The 16639-nt window shown below is 44.9% G+C and overlaps 2 protein-coding genes across 2 annotated transcripts; both read right to left on the reverse strand.

The window, feature by feature from the left end:
- Positions 1-2460: 2460 nt before the first annotated feature.
- On the reverse strand, positions 2461-4056 carry H6S33_006267 (uncharacterized protein; the record flags this gene model as incomplete). Its single annotated transcript, XM_044837767.1, has 1 exon — positions 2461-4056. One exon carries the CDS (start codon positions 4054-4056, stop codon positions 2461-2463), a length of 1596 nt encoding a protein of 531 aa, XP_044689794.1.
- A 389-nt stretch (positions 4057-4445) lies between these two features.
- On the reverse strand, positions 4446-6104 carry H6S33_006268 (uncharacterized protein; the record flags this gene model as incomplete). Its single annotated transcript, XM_044837778.1, has 1 exon — positions 4446-6104. One exon carries the CDS (start codon positions 6102-6104, stop codon positions 4446-4448), a length of 1659 nt encoding a protein of 552 aa, XP_044689795.1.
- Positions 6105-16639: the final 10535 nt, after the last annotated feature.

The raw sequence follows: 16639 nt of genomic DNA on the forward strand, positions 1-16639 counted from the left end.
GGAGGCTCAGTATGTATGGGGGTCGCAATCGAAAGTGCCGACCGTATTGTGTTGAGGGGTGATCTCGGAGACCGGTTGGGTTGGGGTGAGGGGAGCGGGCCACCTCGGTTAAGAATGGGTTGCCTGGTTAAGGCCGATAGGGAGGGGTAAGGTCACGGGACCTCGGGTAAAAAATTTGACGATAGTTTCGCGACCAACAGGTCGCTAACTTCGCGGGCTGTCGAGCGCTTTGGCAGTAGGTTCTCGCTGACTAGAGATTACTGACAGTGTACGTACCCGACGTGTGGGATCACTCGTGCGATGAGTGAAAGTAAGGAGGGGCGAAGGCGGCTTTCAAGAGTAGCCACTGGTTTGGCGAGGGGTGAACGGTGGACGCGTCCCGTGAGGGCACCGAACGTACAAAGAAGGGGGGTGTCGAGCGAGGGAAGTTCAGGGTCCGAAGCAATTCGAGAATCAGAATAACTCCATCTCGGGGGGAAAGAAATCCTATCGCGAGCCAGAAGCGAGCGAGTAGAATACAGAAGAAGAAGAAGAAACTTATATTGCTTTGAAGTACAAGACTTATCGCACGCCGAACCAACCGCCTAAAACATAAACCGAACAAAAGAGAAAGGAAAAGAAAAGAAAATCAACAAACGCGAACAAACAGGAACAAAAAGCGAACACGAACGGACACAAATAATAGCAAGGAAATTCCGCAACGACACTCAACCAGAACAACCCAACGACAAGGAGAAATAACATATCTCAGCGAACTCGGGCGCTGGATCCATCAAAACAAAAAATAAAACCGAAATTAAAAGGTAAAAGGAAACTGCCCTTCCTAATCCCGTCCCTAATCATTTTCTTCCATCCCCTCTTCCAGGTCCGCCTCCGCCTCCGCCGACTCGTACCATTTCGAGAGTTGAGAATTTTTTGCAAATTGTAGGATGAGGTCCGTTCTCAAGTTTGTAAACATCCAGTTTTCCCAGGTCATCGCTCCGGGGATCTTCTCTATCAGAGGGGCGCGGATTCGAGCCCACGCTGGGCATTCCATAAGTATATGTTTCGCTGAGTTTTCCATACCACACTGGCATGGTTCAGGATCTGTATGTACTGCGTGTTTGTCGATTCGGGTGTTTGGCACCGGATTCGAAAAACTTTTTTTGCTTCCGTAAGAGTGAGTTTCGCAATCTTAGGGGGGGGGGGCGGAATTCCCCCCGGTGGTGGTAGTTCGGTATTGGTTGCGTATTCCATTCTTCCAACAGGTGGTAGTGTAGTAGTTTATTTTGGTTCCACTTGTCTCTCGCATTTCCGGGGGTTTGACATGGAAGTAGGAGGGAGGCGATTCGGTGTAGGCCTGTCCCTTTGATATTTGCTTCTCTGTATGGGAGGAGCTCGATCAGGGATTCATTGTTGGGGTGGGTTGCATCGGTGCAGAGTATTTTAGTTCCATACTTTCTTGAGCGATATGTCAGGAGGTGTTCAAGGGGGGGTAGTCCTGCTTCTCGGAGGAGTTTAGCTCTCTTGGTCCATCGAGGTAGGCCTGTGATGACCTGGGCAGCTTCATTGTATAGTGGTTCGAGGGATCTAATGATGTGGTCTGCGCCAGTCCACCAAGCCTTGGATCCGTAGAGCAGACTTGGAAGGAAGCCTTGTGTTACTAGGTGATGGATTGTCTTAACTGTTATGCCTGGCAGGCGGGCAGTGTTTCGGATCTGGTGGAGGGCTTTCAGGCCTTTTGCGATCGCTGCTTCGATATGGGGCCGGAAGGAGAGGGTCGGATCTATCCAGACTCCTACGTATTTCAGCCTTTCTTTGGGGTATATAGCGGTGTTATCGATTTTGACCGGAAGTCGTGGTTGTTGTATAGATGATGTAGTGGGCCGGAAGAAAATCAGGTCGGATTTATCCGGGTCGTATTTGATTTGGAGTGGGGCGGCTTTTATTAGACTTTCTCTCATTCGTTCCTCCATTCTTTTGATTATGAAGCCTGGTGTTTTTGATATTTGCACCAGCGCATCATCATCGATGTATGTTGTGTCCATCTCTTTCGGGTTGTTTGTTGGGTCCAGGATTACTCCGGCATAGATCATAAATAGTACCGGGGACATGGGGCTACCTGTAACGGCAGCCATATGTTTCGGTTATGCGAAGTGTCGGAGTATGTAAAGGAAGGATTGTGCAGGGTGTGTGGGAATTGTTAAGCGAAGTTTCTATTATGATTCTTTCTGTTTCTGTTACGCGAGAAGATGAGTCATCGTGGGTTGAGGTTTGGATATATAAAGGGGCGTTGCTTTGGCTTTCTTCTGTTTTCTTTTCTTTCCTTTCTTCTTTACGCAACCTCTGTATTTATTCTACGAATACTATTCTTTGTCTGTACTACGTCATAGGGCTCCAACCGGTTTATCATACCAGGTAGAGCCACCCCATAGTCCATAGTTAAAGCATACCTTTACGTCTACGTCCATGTCTACGTCACTACCGAGGTTGTATTCCTTGGCACCACAGCCTATCGCCTATAGTCCCCGTGATACTACCTTGCGGGACTCCGGATTCATAGGGCCATGGTTCTTCTAGTTCATGGTTAAATTGGAACTGTAGTTTCCTGCCGGTGTTGAATTCCTTGCACCATTCCGTAAGGTAGGTGGGGAATTTTTGCTGGTGAATGATTTCTGCGAGGAGTAGGTGGTCGACACAGTTGAATGCTCCCTGAATATCGTTGGTTAAGATCGCTGGTCTGTCTCTCCGGGCGACGCCGGTGCTGTTCTTCAGGAGTAGGTTTTGTTGTACTGGTGTTAGGGTTCTTAAAAGGGCGTCGATTGCTGAGATGGTTGGTCTTCCTCCAAATTGATTTGCTGTGAGTGTGCCTAGGATTTCTCCAGCGGTGCAGAGTCTTTGAGCCACTATTTTCTCCAGGATCTTGCTGAAGCATTGTAGAAGGGAGATGGGCCGGTAGGCTTTTGCTTCATGATAGTTTGCCTTGCCGGGTTTCGGGATCGGGATGCACTTTGCAACTTTCCATTCCGCTGGATGTACTCCGTGCCGAAGCATAGCGGAGAACATGTCTTGGATTAGAGTTGTGTTCGCTTTGACTATTGCTCTGATAAAGGTATAGGGGATGCCATCCGGGCCGGTCGCCAAGTGCATTGGGCAGGAGTCGATTGCTTTCTTAAGTTCTTCGGGAGTGACTATGTCGAAAGTGTTGCTTAGGTCAAAAGAGGGGGGTCTGATGTTTAGGGGGGGATGGTCAGGGGACGTCCGTTTTGAGTGGAAGAGTTGGGCTCTTAGGGCTTGACACTTCCCTGCAAACGTTTCTTCACCTTGTATGGTTGGTATGATTGTGTCTCTTCTCCTTCCTGCATTTAGGATCCTCCAGACCTCACTACCCTTCGCTTCATTCAACGTCTTTTCCCGCTGGTCCGCTTTTGCCTTCCGGATCATGACTGTCCATTCTCTGCATACCTTCCGGTGCTCCTCCACGTGGTTGGGTTTCCTCGTATTTCTCGCCTTCCTCTCTGCCGAGTTTACCCTTGCCTTCATCTGTTTCATTTCATCCGACCACCAGGAGTTGGCTCTTACCCCCTCCTTCGAGAGTGGCGTTACAATATTGATTGTTGACTTGACCAGTTCTAGGAAGAATTCGACCGTTTGTTCCGTGTGTTCCTTGGTTTCCCATGCTTCTGCAGGGAGGGAAAGATTTGATATGTGGTTGTCCAATAGCTTCCAGTCTGTTTGTTGCCACATTCGTCTTGGTACAAAGGGTGGTTTTTCCAAGTGTAGATGGACAGAGGTTCTCCCATGGTCTGAGCCCGCTCCATAGGGTTCAGTGCTCCATCGTAGGTTGTGGTCAAGTGTTGGGCCTTTTACAAATGCAAGGTCGATGATTGTGGGCCTTTTCCCTCTGTCTCTAGGGAAGTGCGTGTAGACTCCTGGTTCATTCAGGAGGCTCAGTTTCTGTCGGGTTATCCATTGCTTTAGCCGAGCGCCGTTGACACGGTCTGCTCGAATGTTGTTCCTATATTCATGTGAGGTTACTCTGTACCACATTTGATGGTGGCAGTTGAAATCTCCCATTACTAGGCAATTGTCGAGGGTTTGGATTGTTTTTGCTATTTGGGCCGAAGGGGCCACTTCGACCTGGGGAGTATATGTTTAGGATTTGGGTTTTCTTGTTCTGGATTTCCACCGTAATCGATACTATGAAATTATCGTGTGTGTAGTGGTGTTTTGGTTTAAGGTTGGCGTGTTTACGGACGTATATTGCACATTTTGTATTGGTGTTGCTGGCTGTAAAAAGATAAAAGAGATTTGATTCTGGTGGATATCCCTCTGTTGAGGTCCATGGTTCTTGTAATAGTAGGAAATAAATGCTCGAGTCTGTTTCCACTTCTTCCACCGCCACCTTGGTGATTAGTTCGCTCCGTGCACAGTTAAGTTGGTGTGCGAGCGCGGTTGTTCGAGGCCTAGGCATTATTCGTCATGTGTTGGTCATCTTCGGGAACGGGTGTGGCTCCGACCGGGGCGGTGGCTGGTCCTTGGACTATTGGGAGTAACTCTTGGGCGGGTGCGGCAGGTGGGTCTTGGGCGGGTGTGGCGTTTTCCTTTCCTTTGTTGAGGAATCGGCGTTTGACTTTTTCGGGGCATGCTGGGTCGGAGGCCTTATGAGCTCCTTTGCAGTTCAGACATCTGATTGGGGTGTGGGTGCATTTATATCCTCCCTGGTATTCATTGCATGGGTGGAAGCTGGTGAGGTGATCTCCGGCGCAATGGCCGCATTTCCCACTGTTCTTGCATTTCTCCTGACGGTGGCCGTATTCAAGGCACTTCGCACACTGGGTGTCTGGAAAGGTCGGGAGGAACGCCTCGAGGTGGCAGTTTCGGTTGAAGAGGGATAGGAATTTGACTCCTAGTGTTTCCATTGTGATTTGTCCTGGGAGCGCGATGACCATTGAGGAGTGGGTTTTCTCCATTCGAGTCTCTGCTCTGGAGATCCAGCGGGGAACCTGGGCAAGTTGGAAGTTCTCTCCATAGTTGCTTCTGATTTCTGATGCTACCAATTGTCCCGCCTCAATGCCTTCCCCGGCTGTTGTGGGGATTCCATGGAGGAGGAACTTTGACCATTTAGAGTTTGCGCGGATGACAGCGACCGGTACCTGTAGGGTGAGGAGGGCCTCCTCAATTTCTTTGGCATATTCCATTGCCTTTGTTGCAGGGGTGACGAATTTTGTTTCCAGGATGAAGTTGTCCTTGGGTGTCCTTCTTGCTGAGATAAAATGGCAGGATTCGTCTTGGATTCTTGCATTGATGAGGGTTCTGATCTCGGAGGGGTTAACGTCGGATGGGGCAGTGGTTTCAACAATGATCTCCCTGTTGATTTTGGTGTACTCTGGTTTGAAGAGGGGATCCGCTTTTGGCTTTGCGGACTTCTTTTTCCTCTCGATGACCTGGAAGTTTCCTTGAGCAGGACCGGGCGCCGAGGCCACGGCGGCCCAGGTGCCTGCTTTCCATCCACGGGGTGGGGCTTGTTGGGGGGGTGCAGGTGGGGGGGCCTGAGGAGCTGCCTGGGGCGCTGCTTGGGGGACTGTTTGGGGGACCGCTGGAGGGGGCATTCTCTGTCCTTGCGGTTGTTGTTTTCGCTGTTGTTGCTGTTGTTGCTGTTGTTGGTTTTGTTGTAGTTGTTGCGGTTGCTGCGGTTGTGGTTGTTTGTTGAGGAGAAGATGGATCGCCGAATGCATGCTGGTGATCATAGTTGTCTGCGCCTCGATTTGGTGCCTCAGTGTATCCACTGTTCTCCGGAGTGTGGTCGTTTGCTCTTCGAGGATTTCAATCCTGTCAGTAGGTGGGCAGATTCGGCTGGTGGCATGTCTAATGGCCCAAGTGATGTAGTTCAGGTCTGTCTGGGTGTGGGTGTCCTGGGGGACAATGCTCGGGTAGAGGTAGTCAACTCTCGGCTGGTAGGGGTCGTTGTAGTCGGATTCTGTTGCAAAGGTCGAGGAGAATTCCTGTTCCTGAGCTCCGGATGGGGTTGGGTCGGGAACCTGAGTATTCCTGTTCTGCGAGGGGGCTGTCCCTTGTTGGGAAGACTGGGTGAAAAAGGATTGGAGCGAAGCTTGCTGCGACATGACTGAATGTCCAGTTCTTCTGGCGGCGTAAAGTGATGTTTCGGAGAGGTTTCTTTTCCTTCCCTTTGGGAGGTCAGGGCTGGAGAATTCTTCGCTGGAAGCCAGTTTTCGTGGTGTTTCTTTCGCTTGGAACAACAAAACGCGACCGTACGATCGGGGACAAAGTGGCTCAATCTGGTATGGTATACCAGGGTAAACCGAAGGGAATAAAATAGAAGTGTTTTTTGAAGCGAGGTTAACTGTCAGGGAGTTCTTTGCGAGCCTTAGCGAGCAAGTAGAATACAGAGGTTGCGTAAAGAAAGAAAGAAAGAAGGAAAACAAATAAAACGCAAGACAACGCCCCCTTATATATCCAACCATAGTCCAATGATGACTAATACCTCCACGTAACAGCAAAAAAAGAATATAACAGAAATCCCCATTACAAATCCTAATTCCACTACACAATACCTCCTTTCCTCATTCCAGTTTATCACCTAGCCAAAATACATAGCTGCCGTTACACTGATTCATTTACTTATGGGCAGCTATATGTAGCACTATCAAGGGTGACAGACGTGGCCGGCTTGATGGTCTTGCAAGTGGAAGGAATTCAGCCACAAACTGATAACATCGTATACCCCGAAGTGCTGTTATAAAGAGGGTACGGTCTTCAAATCTACTTTAGATAATGATGTTAACATTGATATAGCATTCTGATCACAAACTGCCCAGCAAGGTGAAGCGCAGTAGTATAGTAATTGGGGGATTTCTGGGAACGTGGTAGGTAATAATCATCTCTATCTCTATCTCAAACAAACAACTGATATTGATATAGATACTTGGTAGCGGACGGAGGGTTTGGGTTAGGGTTGCGGTTAGGGAAAGATAAAGCTGGAGGTACCAAAATGTCAAGGTAAATATAATTTCTATTTCCGTTGCTTGCGATATACTAACTTATTCATAGATTTAGATTGGGATTGAGGGCGGTGGAGGGTAATTTAGGGTAGTTCCAAAGGGGTATAAGAGTTTATTGTTATGGGTTAGAATTTTATTTTTATTTTATATTATTTTTATTATTGTAACTAAATCGCAATGCATCTATTTTCCAAAATTGCAACACCTCGCGGTCGCGAGGTGGCCCACCCCTAGTGTATTAGTACTTAATTTACTCATCGCTGAGCCTGCATTGTGAACAGAATCTTTCCGAATGTTAAATATCCTTTTTCATTCCCAACTGTATACTACAATTGGGACTTCAGTTTAGTTCAAAAAAGACTCACAAGTATGCTTACTACCAAAACTGTCAATTATAGGTAATTTCTATAAGAGTATAGCTATGCTTATGAGGTAACGCTGATTGCTAACAACAATAAATCCAACTTGAAATAAACTGTTACTGCTGAGATTTACATGCATCTTCAAGTCTACGCGCAGGCTACCAAGTCCGTTCTGAAGCTGTAGAGCTTCTGAATCCAGAATTCCATCTCATACAGATCTAACATGATATAGGTGCAGGGGGTATAGTTAAGGGGATTACTATCACTACACCTATAACAACATTATGCTATTGCAAACCACAGTAAAATAAATGTCTGCTGTAATTAATGAGTTTGAAAGTAGGATTTTTTCCATCAGCCAAAATCCTAAAAGCTATACTGCTAAACTAAAGTTCTGTCTGTATTAAATCTCGGAATATTGATTCATTCTGTACCGCTCTTATACCCCCAGTTTTGATACAAAATTGCTCGGAAAAGAAATTTAAGAACAGTGGGGGGGAAAACTTTCTCTTATTCATATCTATCTCTTCCAAATGCTGAATGACTTTAGTTTTCCAATATTATTACAATCTATCAAAATGTCGATTCTCAAAAATCTGATCCAATCGTAAAAGTATGAAATTTGCTGTCTCCGGTATTATTACCCAAAGATGAGGCTTTACGATTTTACAGAGGTGGATAAGTATCCGGGGTGTACTGATAGGTGTGCTTTACCCACTTAGAGCTTAACGGATCCCTTCAAAATTTGGAAAGATAAAGTTGGGAAAGGACAATATAAAAGTACTAAAATATGTTAATCTTTGTTTTTTATTTATTCTAAAAGTTAAATAGGTAGATTAATGAATAAAAAAAAGACTTACTCTTCACAATGTTCTTTTGTTGAGCAATTTCAGTTGTTGTAGACTGATGCCGATCAGGAAATTCATCTTCTAAATACCGATCAAATTATTTGTAGTTAGGCAAACATCATCCAGTTCAAATATAGCTATTTCAACTGTCTGGTATATGAGTATACGCAGGGCCCAGTTACATGCTGAGAGTTATTGTTAGAAGTTAGTTGCACAGTGATATGCAAGTACCGGCAGCGTGGTTAGCTACCAGCTATTACAGTAACTATATTCTGGGCACTAGGAAGGGGATCTATTCATGGGAGCAATGACTGGCGAGTCTATGCCTCACCAGTAACTAGAAGGCTGGCCATAGTGAAGCTCTGATTACCCGTGATCCTCTGTATCCTTTGAGCATTGCAAGCCCACCGATAGTAACAGGAACTATGCCAGGGAAGTCTACAATAAGCGAAAGCTCTACAGTAATTATTAAGCTTACATCTGAGCAGCAGTTCATTCATACAGGCCTCGGTTATGTGGCAACCAAGGCTGCAGGTGTTACAATGCCTTTAACTAAGGGTGGTTGCCTTATGTATTGGAAACACCTGCTGGTGCTTAGAGAAAAGGGGAGTAGCAGTGGTATTGTTTCCCCGACCAAGGAAAGGCTTCACCGGAATTTAATAAGTAGTTAGGAGCAGAGAATAGAAGTCTTCGGAGTATAAGTACTCAGGTTCATTCTCGACCTTCAGTCCTGTTCTCTCCAGTCTTCAGTAGAAAGAAAAAGCCAAGTTCTTATCAGTAGCAGAGCCATTAAAGATTATTGAGTTCTAGCGATAGTATCTTTGAATAATCTGCAACCTGATTGTCTATCTTGCTCGGCCGCTTCTATTCTATCCTATCTTATATTTCTTAGAAGAGATTCCCGTTCCACCAGTAATAATTGACCACTGTAGGTGTTGAGAAATATTGTTCTGACTTAGAACTACCTAACAATTCGATATAAAATTTTAAAGACAAATATGGTATCGGCTATATATGCTATCATGTTGAAGTAAAAAAGCTACACACTGGTAATTTACCCAATATGCGACAAGAATTGACAGCAAAATTATAGAATTATACTATACATTGCGACCGATATGATTGCGAAGAAATTCGATTTCAACATACAGTCCCTACCTAGATATCTTCGTGATTCTGGTGGCTCGGCGGCAACCTCAAAACCCCATGAATTTACTCATGATTGATACACTATCCCCAGCCCAGTAACCGTGACCATGCCCCCCTTGTTTAATCCAGCCGACGCGACTCCAAGGAAACCACTACCGCCTAGCAAGAGACCTAGGACAGCTAGAAGGCAGCTAGCTCGACTAGAAAAAGGCAGGATTATTGCTGTTTACCATACAACTGGGAAGGTTGCTGAGGTGGCAGAAATTATGCAGCGACCATGGTCAACAATTAAAAGCTTTCTCGACCGCGTAAATGAACGAGGCACTATACAGAACCTGACGCGTCCTGGATGACCTGAGAAATTAGATCAGGAGCAGCAACAACAATTGATTCGGGCTGCATGTAATACCCGAACCATGTCTAGAAGGGAATTACGCGATGGCAATGCCCCTGAGGTCTCCTTACACACCGTCGATAGAGTATTGAGAAAGCGAGGAATCAAAAAATGGAGAGCAAAGAAGCGGCCAGCATTGACAGCATCAGATGCAAGAAGGAGACAAGCTTGGGCATTGGAAAGACAACATTGGATGGCTGATGATTTTGAAGGTGTTGTCTGGAGTGATGAGTGCAGTGTGGAGAAGTCACATAACCCCAATCAATTATGGGTGTTTCGTTCTCTTCCAGAAAAATGGGTGCACGAGTGTATAGATCCTAAAAAGAATGGTGGAGAGGTATCACTGATGGTATAGGGATGCTTTTGGGGGATGAATTGCGGCACATTCACATCTTTAATTGTCAAGTCTGTCAACAAACACGTTTATCTACAGATGCTGCAGTATCTCCTTGTACCTGTCCTCAACCGGGTCAAGGATACTGTAGATAATCCTCGATTTATGCAAGACAATGCGCCAATCCACAAGGCTCATATTGTTACTGAATGGTTTGAAGAGCCTGGTGTTGATATTGTTGTTGAAAATCATCCACCTTATTCTCCTGATTTAAATCCTATTAAACATGTATGGGTGGAGCTCAAAAAGCGCCTCCAAAGTCAGTATCCTAATATAAAAAACACTCCTGGAGGTCCTAAAAGGGTGAAGGAACGGTTGGCTGAAGTCTTGCCTTTGGTTTGGGACACTATTCCTGAAGACTTCTTTGAGAGATTGTGGAAATCAATGCCTGATAGAGTTGCTGCAGTAATTGCAGTGGGTGAGTAGCAAACTAAATATTAAGATACATGTACATATTTAATTCATTTATTGAGTGTTTATTGATCGTTGATCATTGAATGCCGAGCGTCGACGAGCGTTCATTGTTCACGAGCATTGCCGTTGCCGTTGCACTCTGTACTATCCGAATCACGAAGACATCTGGGTAGGGACTGTACTTTACAGCCACAATATTGTAATATGCAAACACAAAGGAAAACACAAAGCTATTAAGAAAATAAATACTCATATCAATACATTCCATATTTGCAATTCAAAATGTTCAGAAAAATGAAAATCGATTGTTTCCCATTTGGCAAAAACACCTCCAATTTTCCAGCAGCAACGAGTGAAAACACAAATCTTCATATAACCTACCGTCACAACAGAAATTAATAGATACTGACTGGATTATGTAGAAATTACTTCATCATAGAAATAAAGAAATGCATATTGCCGACCACAATATTTCTGAAGTAACCGAGAACTGTTCTATGTATCTTTGACCCAGGAATCCAACTCTAAATTACAAAGGCAAAACTTCAGCTATTCTTTCATGGATCGATTTGTTAGTACACTGAGTTAAGAGGAGTTGGATTAGTTAGCAAGGTTCTATTAGGTTCTATCGGGTTCTGCGGTTTGTAAGTGTATGAGTCAATTTGGATTTATCATCGCTTGGATTTCCTTGGGTATATTAGGTGGTTCCCTTCTCATTTCTTGTTCTCTTTTCTTTCTTTCTTTTACTACGCAACGTTCTCTGTACCTACGCTGTCTATTACTATACAATATTATTTCTCCCTTCTTTACTCAGGAAGACCATCGTTCGCTGCCTCCTTGTCCCGTTGACCCTTACCGACGCTAGAATCCCTCAGGACTCCTATTGCAAGCTTCCACACCGACCTCCGCTATCCCTTTCATACCCTGCGGAATACTCGCTACTCGCCCCCTTGAGATATTCTCACAAACTTCAAATTGGTATACCCGCTACCTAATATTACCTCTTGTCTTCAACCATTAGATGAGAGCATAATTATATCTTTTGAAGCAGCCTATTAATGTCTCTATATAGAAAAAATAGTGGAGCACTTCAATTTTCATGGGCAAGCACCGGAAAAGTTTGATATTTTATAGGCAATATATTTGATGTCCAGTTGTTAGGATGCATTATATTATCTCTAATTGCTGGCAAAAAGAATGTAACTGTAGACAAATAGTATATGAATACTTTCCTTCTTTCTCTATTCCTGGAGACCCAGCTACGAGCAAATAACTACTAGAACATCGAATACTGGCAATCTTTTGATTATTTTTTCTTTCGTGAAGAAAACCCTGCGTCAGAAAAGTAGAAAGAGCAGGACGATGTACCATCTGTTGAGGAGATTGTTGCGAAAGGAATAGCAGTAAGCATACTAAATAAGGGTAATATCAGTGAGCTTGATGCAGTAGGGGACAATGAAGAACTGGAGGAGATAGAAGAAATAGAAAGCTGTGCAACTCTCCAATAATTAACGATGTCGCGATCCATTATACCAGAGAACTTTGTCACTACCTGTAGCTTCTAGCAGTATTCTTGCCCAAAATTCCCTCTGCGAAACCAATATCAGTCCCAGACCTTTTGAATGATACCCTCAACTTGCAGACTGCATTGATACAATACGTACCGATATGCTCTATATGTTACACATGTTAATATACGTTAGACATAGAAACCATGACGTGCAAATCCGACAGACAAATATCAATCAGCTTTTTGGTCCACAACCCGAACAGCATTGGCATCCACCGGATTTTGATAATGAAAGTATGGCACCCTTGGGAATTATAAAGAAACAGGATCTTCAAAACATTTGATAACATTTTTCCACCATCTGCCTAATTTTATTAATTTTTATTTGTTCCCCCTGAACTTTACCCATTTCTCACATTTCCCCCCGGTCATAGAAATCTCCTTTTGAGTATGTCGAATCCACAAGCGATATTTCATGACATAACTTCTCAAATGGATCGAATAAGACGAGGATTCAGACGGATAAAAAGATGCCTCCCACATTGATAGGGAAAGACAGCCGGGGAAATAAAGGAAAGACTTCCTTAGTATAATCTAGCCTACGAAAAGAAATAAAAGTAGTATAAAAACCAGCCGGGGATGAGGAATCAAGGAAGGCGAAGTAGGGGTGGGGAGGGAGTGAGGGAGCAGGTGGCACACTTATAGATGCTTTAGACGGCCTTTGCCCTATGATCTCATCCTCAAATACTTAGAACCCATAGCTCAAAGTAGACGACGTCTAATTGGAAAAACTATATTCGTGCTCCTCCGATGTATAGAGCTAGATTTGAACTTAAGAGGAGACTAAGCAGGGAATTACTCGAAGATCCTTTCTTGCCCAGATTATCCCTCACGGCTCATTTATCACCTTTTAGTGTGGCCTCTAGGACAGTATGCATCAACTCGCACACTTCCAATCAAGTTTGAAGCACGTCCCGATAACGGTGAGGAAGCTGATTATACTATACGATCCGGAAAGCCTTCTTCCGAGTCTCGTCTATCTTATAGGTCAGGGAGGCCCATAATTTCTATGCTCAAGCCTCGGTAGAAACCAGCCACATCTCGCACGGCAAAGCGATGACCCTCGAAGTCGATCTAAAACACGGGCACAATGAAGGATTTGGTCCTATTGTTCTCTATATTTGCCTTGTCAGAGCCCTCAATCTGGACTTAATTTAATCCGGGTGTATTGTGGCCCATTTACTTTCTCACTCCCGCTCAAGGTTTCACATCCATCACGGCTATTTCTGTCCCTCTATCAATCTTCAGTCTCAGTGGCGCAACCTATTTTTATTTTCAGAGCATGGAGGCGTTTAAGATAATATATGCTCGGGATTGCTCCTTTGTGGAATCCGGAAAACGATTTGGGCACGAGTCTCTATATCCTAGTTTCGATATCGTAATGTTTCTAGGATGACTAGGAGTCTTTTAATAGTGGGCGGAGACGATCACAGCAATTGGGGGTCACTTCAGTTGGTATAAGCAGTAAGAGTTTCTGCAAAATGTTCGTGGGTCGGTCAGGACGTCGTACGTACATGCACCAGAGTTGACCTCCGCCGTCCCATTATTCTCAAGGCCGTGGTGGAAGCTCGCGGTACTTAAGTATTCCACAGATCTCGCTAAAATCTGTAGAGAGCTCGCCGTTAGATCCTCGGTCGAATACACTAGAGAGGAATCGTAATCGAGGTACAAAAGCCGTCTCGGAAGGAACGAGTGATATTCTATGATTAGCAGGCACGAAAATATCTCCCGTCACAAAGCTACGCAAAACCTTTCGAGAGTCTCATGGAAGACGATTTAAAGCTCAGCGAATATTGTTACTTATTCTAGACGTGGTGCAGACAGATGTTGGTTTAGTCAATCTCAGTCATAGTGTATCACTCGCCAATATGTCTTGGCTTATAATAAGGTCACGTGAGATGCCACTTCGTTCATGGTTTTGTTTTTTGTTTTTTGTTTAATTCATACTCGCATGAAGCCCGTAGGCTATGGTGGCGTACTATCCTCTCTAGGTATACTTGTGCAGGGTTCTCACCCAATGGGCGTGGATTACCCCACCCAACATCATGGCCAGTACTTTTGCTTCCTTCATGTAATTGGGGTTTCGTGCAGCTCCATATTCCGTGTGGTCATCTAGTAGTCTAAGACCCGATTTCATATTAGTAAAATGTATTTCTGCAGTGTGAGGGTCTGTGATAGCTCCATGTTCAATATCAATTACCTATACATGTTAAGGCTACAGTGATGAACCAATACGTTTCAACCCGAGCGTAATACCGCAGAATTTCAGGAATAACGAATCGGACTGGGCCGGAATTATCCATTGGTCAATACGACCAAAAGTGACGCTTTGGGTCTGTCGAATTGAGGCTCAACACTCATATGACCAATCTGAAGCGGCCTAGTATTCCTAGTCCAGTACGATTCGTTATTCCTGAGATTTTGCGGTAGTTGAACTGTCTAATTGTCTAAGACATGCTGTAGATTACACAGAGCCGTCGTAAGATGGCCTCCCTTACCATCCTGCCCGCGGAAGAAAAAGGGCCCTTGCCGTACCACAATCAACCGGGACAGAGGTGATAATCGCGTTCTAGATCGATGATTTCACCCCTGAGGTATTACCGCCATAACTCGAAAAACTGGCTAGATCAAAGTTACTTCTATGGGAACCTTCTTATGCAGATCGATGCCATTCAACCAACACTCGAATGGTAATTCCCGGACGGAGCTAGATAGCGAATTTTTCGAGTTTTGGCGGTATTGGCCTTTTTCAATTGTCTAAGGCATGTCTCACATTGGGAAGAGCCATTGTAGAGTATATTAATAGACTGTCCTACCAGATGACTCGTGGAATTTGAAGAAAAAGGAAAAAAGGGGCCGTTGTTGTATCACGATCACACGAGCAATCAGGGCGGAAGTGATAATTTCTTCGCGGATCTATGGTTTCAGTATGGACCTTCCCGATTGTCTAAGACATGATCCATATCGCGAAGAGTCATCGTACTATTCCTTACTTAAATGCTCCAAACATGAGACATGGCAACATCAGGCCAGCCTCACACTAAAGCCGCAGAATTGAGACACGATACTTGGCAAAGTTGGCAGCCTTAACAGCGTAAGGGATAGGAAAGCCAACTACTGTCGTTCACGGGGTATTGACGGACAAGCCAAAAGCGAGACGGCCAAGCCCAGTTTTACCTTCAATTATGATTCTTTGCGGTAAGGCGAGCGAAAGAAAAGGGGTCATACCGTATCATCAACAATCGGGACACAAGACCGCGTCTTTCTTTCCCAGATCCATTGTTTTGTCCACTAGATGTGGTAAGGTTTCACAGTGAGCTGACAACATCTCCCAGAATCCGGTTCTTGGGTTCGGCACCCAGAGCTAGTGATGGGCACGAGATAAGATGAGACGAAACTAGAATGTCTCGTCCCTTCTGTTATTTTTTCAGCTTACAGTCGCAACTCGATATGCCGGAACTCAATACACCGGATCCTTTGCTGTCCCGTACGAGATCCTCTGAGAATATTATTTTTCCTACTGCAAAATCAATTTGCTATCCCGGATTTTTTGCTATCCCGTTGTCTCGAACCAGACGTCGGGTTGGAGTCTTACATAATATTTATTAGTATCTTGGCGTTAGTTTGGCTCCAAATTCTTTTATTAACGACGCTAGCAACTAGACTAAACCCAATTGGGACTGGTTCGAGACAAGCTATCCCGTACGAAATCCATAGAATCTTGGCAATCCGGCATATCGAATTGCGACTGTAGTCTTGACAGGGTCGAGGTGATTTTGCAGTCTCTTTAAATTCTCGAGACCTTTTAATTATGGCCCGTTCAAAAGGGTCGTTGAAACGGAGTTTTGACCCTATAAACTACGCTTTAGCCTGCTGCCAAACTGACACTGATCAATGTAATTATAGTCCATTTTCCGTTTAAATCGGAGCTGGAGAGAATATTCTGGTGTGCGGGGTCTTATTTTGTGAAAAGTCTCAAGACAACTTGTACTGTATCTACAACTAACCGCAGCAGCCTCAAGCATCCGGCCCCTTTCTTACCCGGGGCCACCGGGGGTGCCTTGGCGTGTCTAACAGACTTCTCCTACCAGTAGACCTACTCCCCAGACCCCAAACACCATGTAATAACACTACAAAAATACTCCCAACAAGGAAATCTATAAACTACAACAATTCTCAAAAGAGCGATTACTACCAACAAGATTAGGTTAACGGTCCGAGCCAAAAATAAACCAATCGGCTTCCACCCGGCGACGCTCTAATCTATTGGTGTGTGCCTTGAGTGCACGTCCTTGGATAGGTGATACAATCGAGCTAGATCTGGTCACATTATCGGCGTTCAAGGATTCCGGGTTCTGGGTTCTGTGCTCTGGAAGCGAGCGCTGACCATGTTTTCTTTCGATTTTGGGTAACGCGGGTGGGTGGGGAGGACGGTAATGATGGGTGGTCCAAGCGTCTGTCCATTCGTCCATTCAGAATTTTCTTGCAGGTCTTGTGACTCGCGCAC

Source organism: Morchella sextelata, assembly GCF_020137385.1.
Source record: "Morchella sextelata strain SCLS chromosome Unknown scls_20, whole genome shotgun sequence".
Lineage (NCBI taxonomy): Eukaryota > Fungi > Ascomycota > Pezizomycetes > Pezizales > Morchellaceae > Morchella > Morchella sextelata.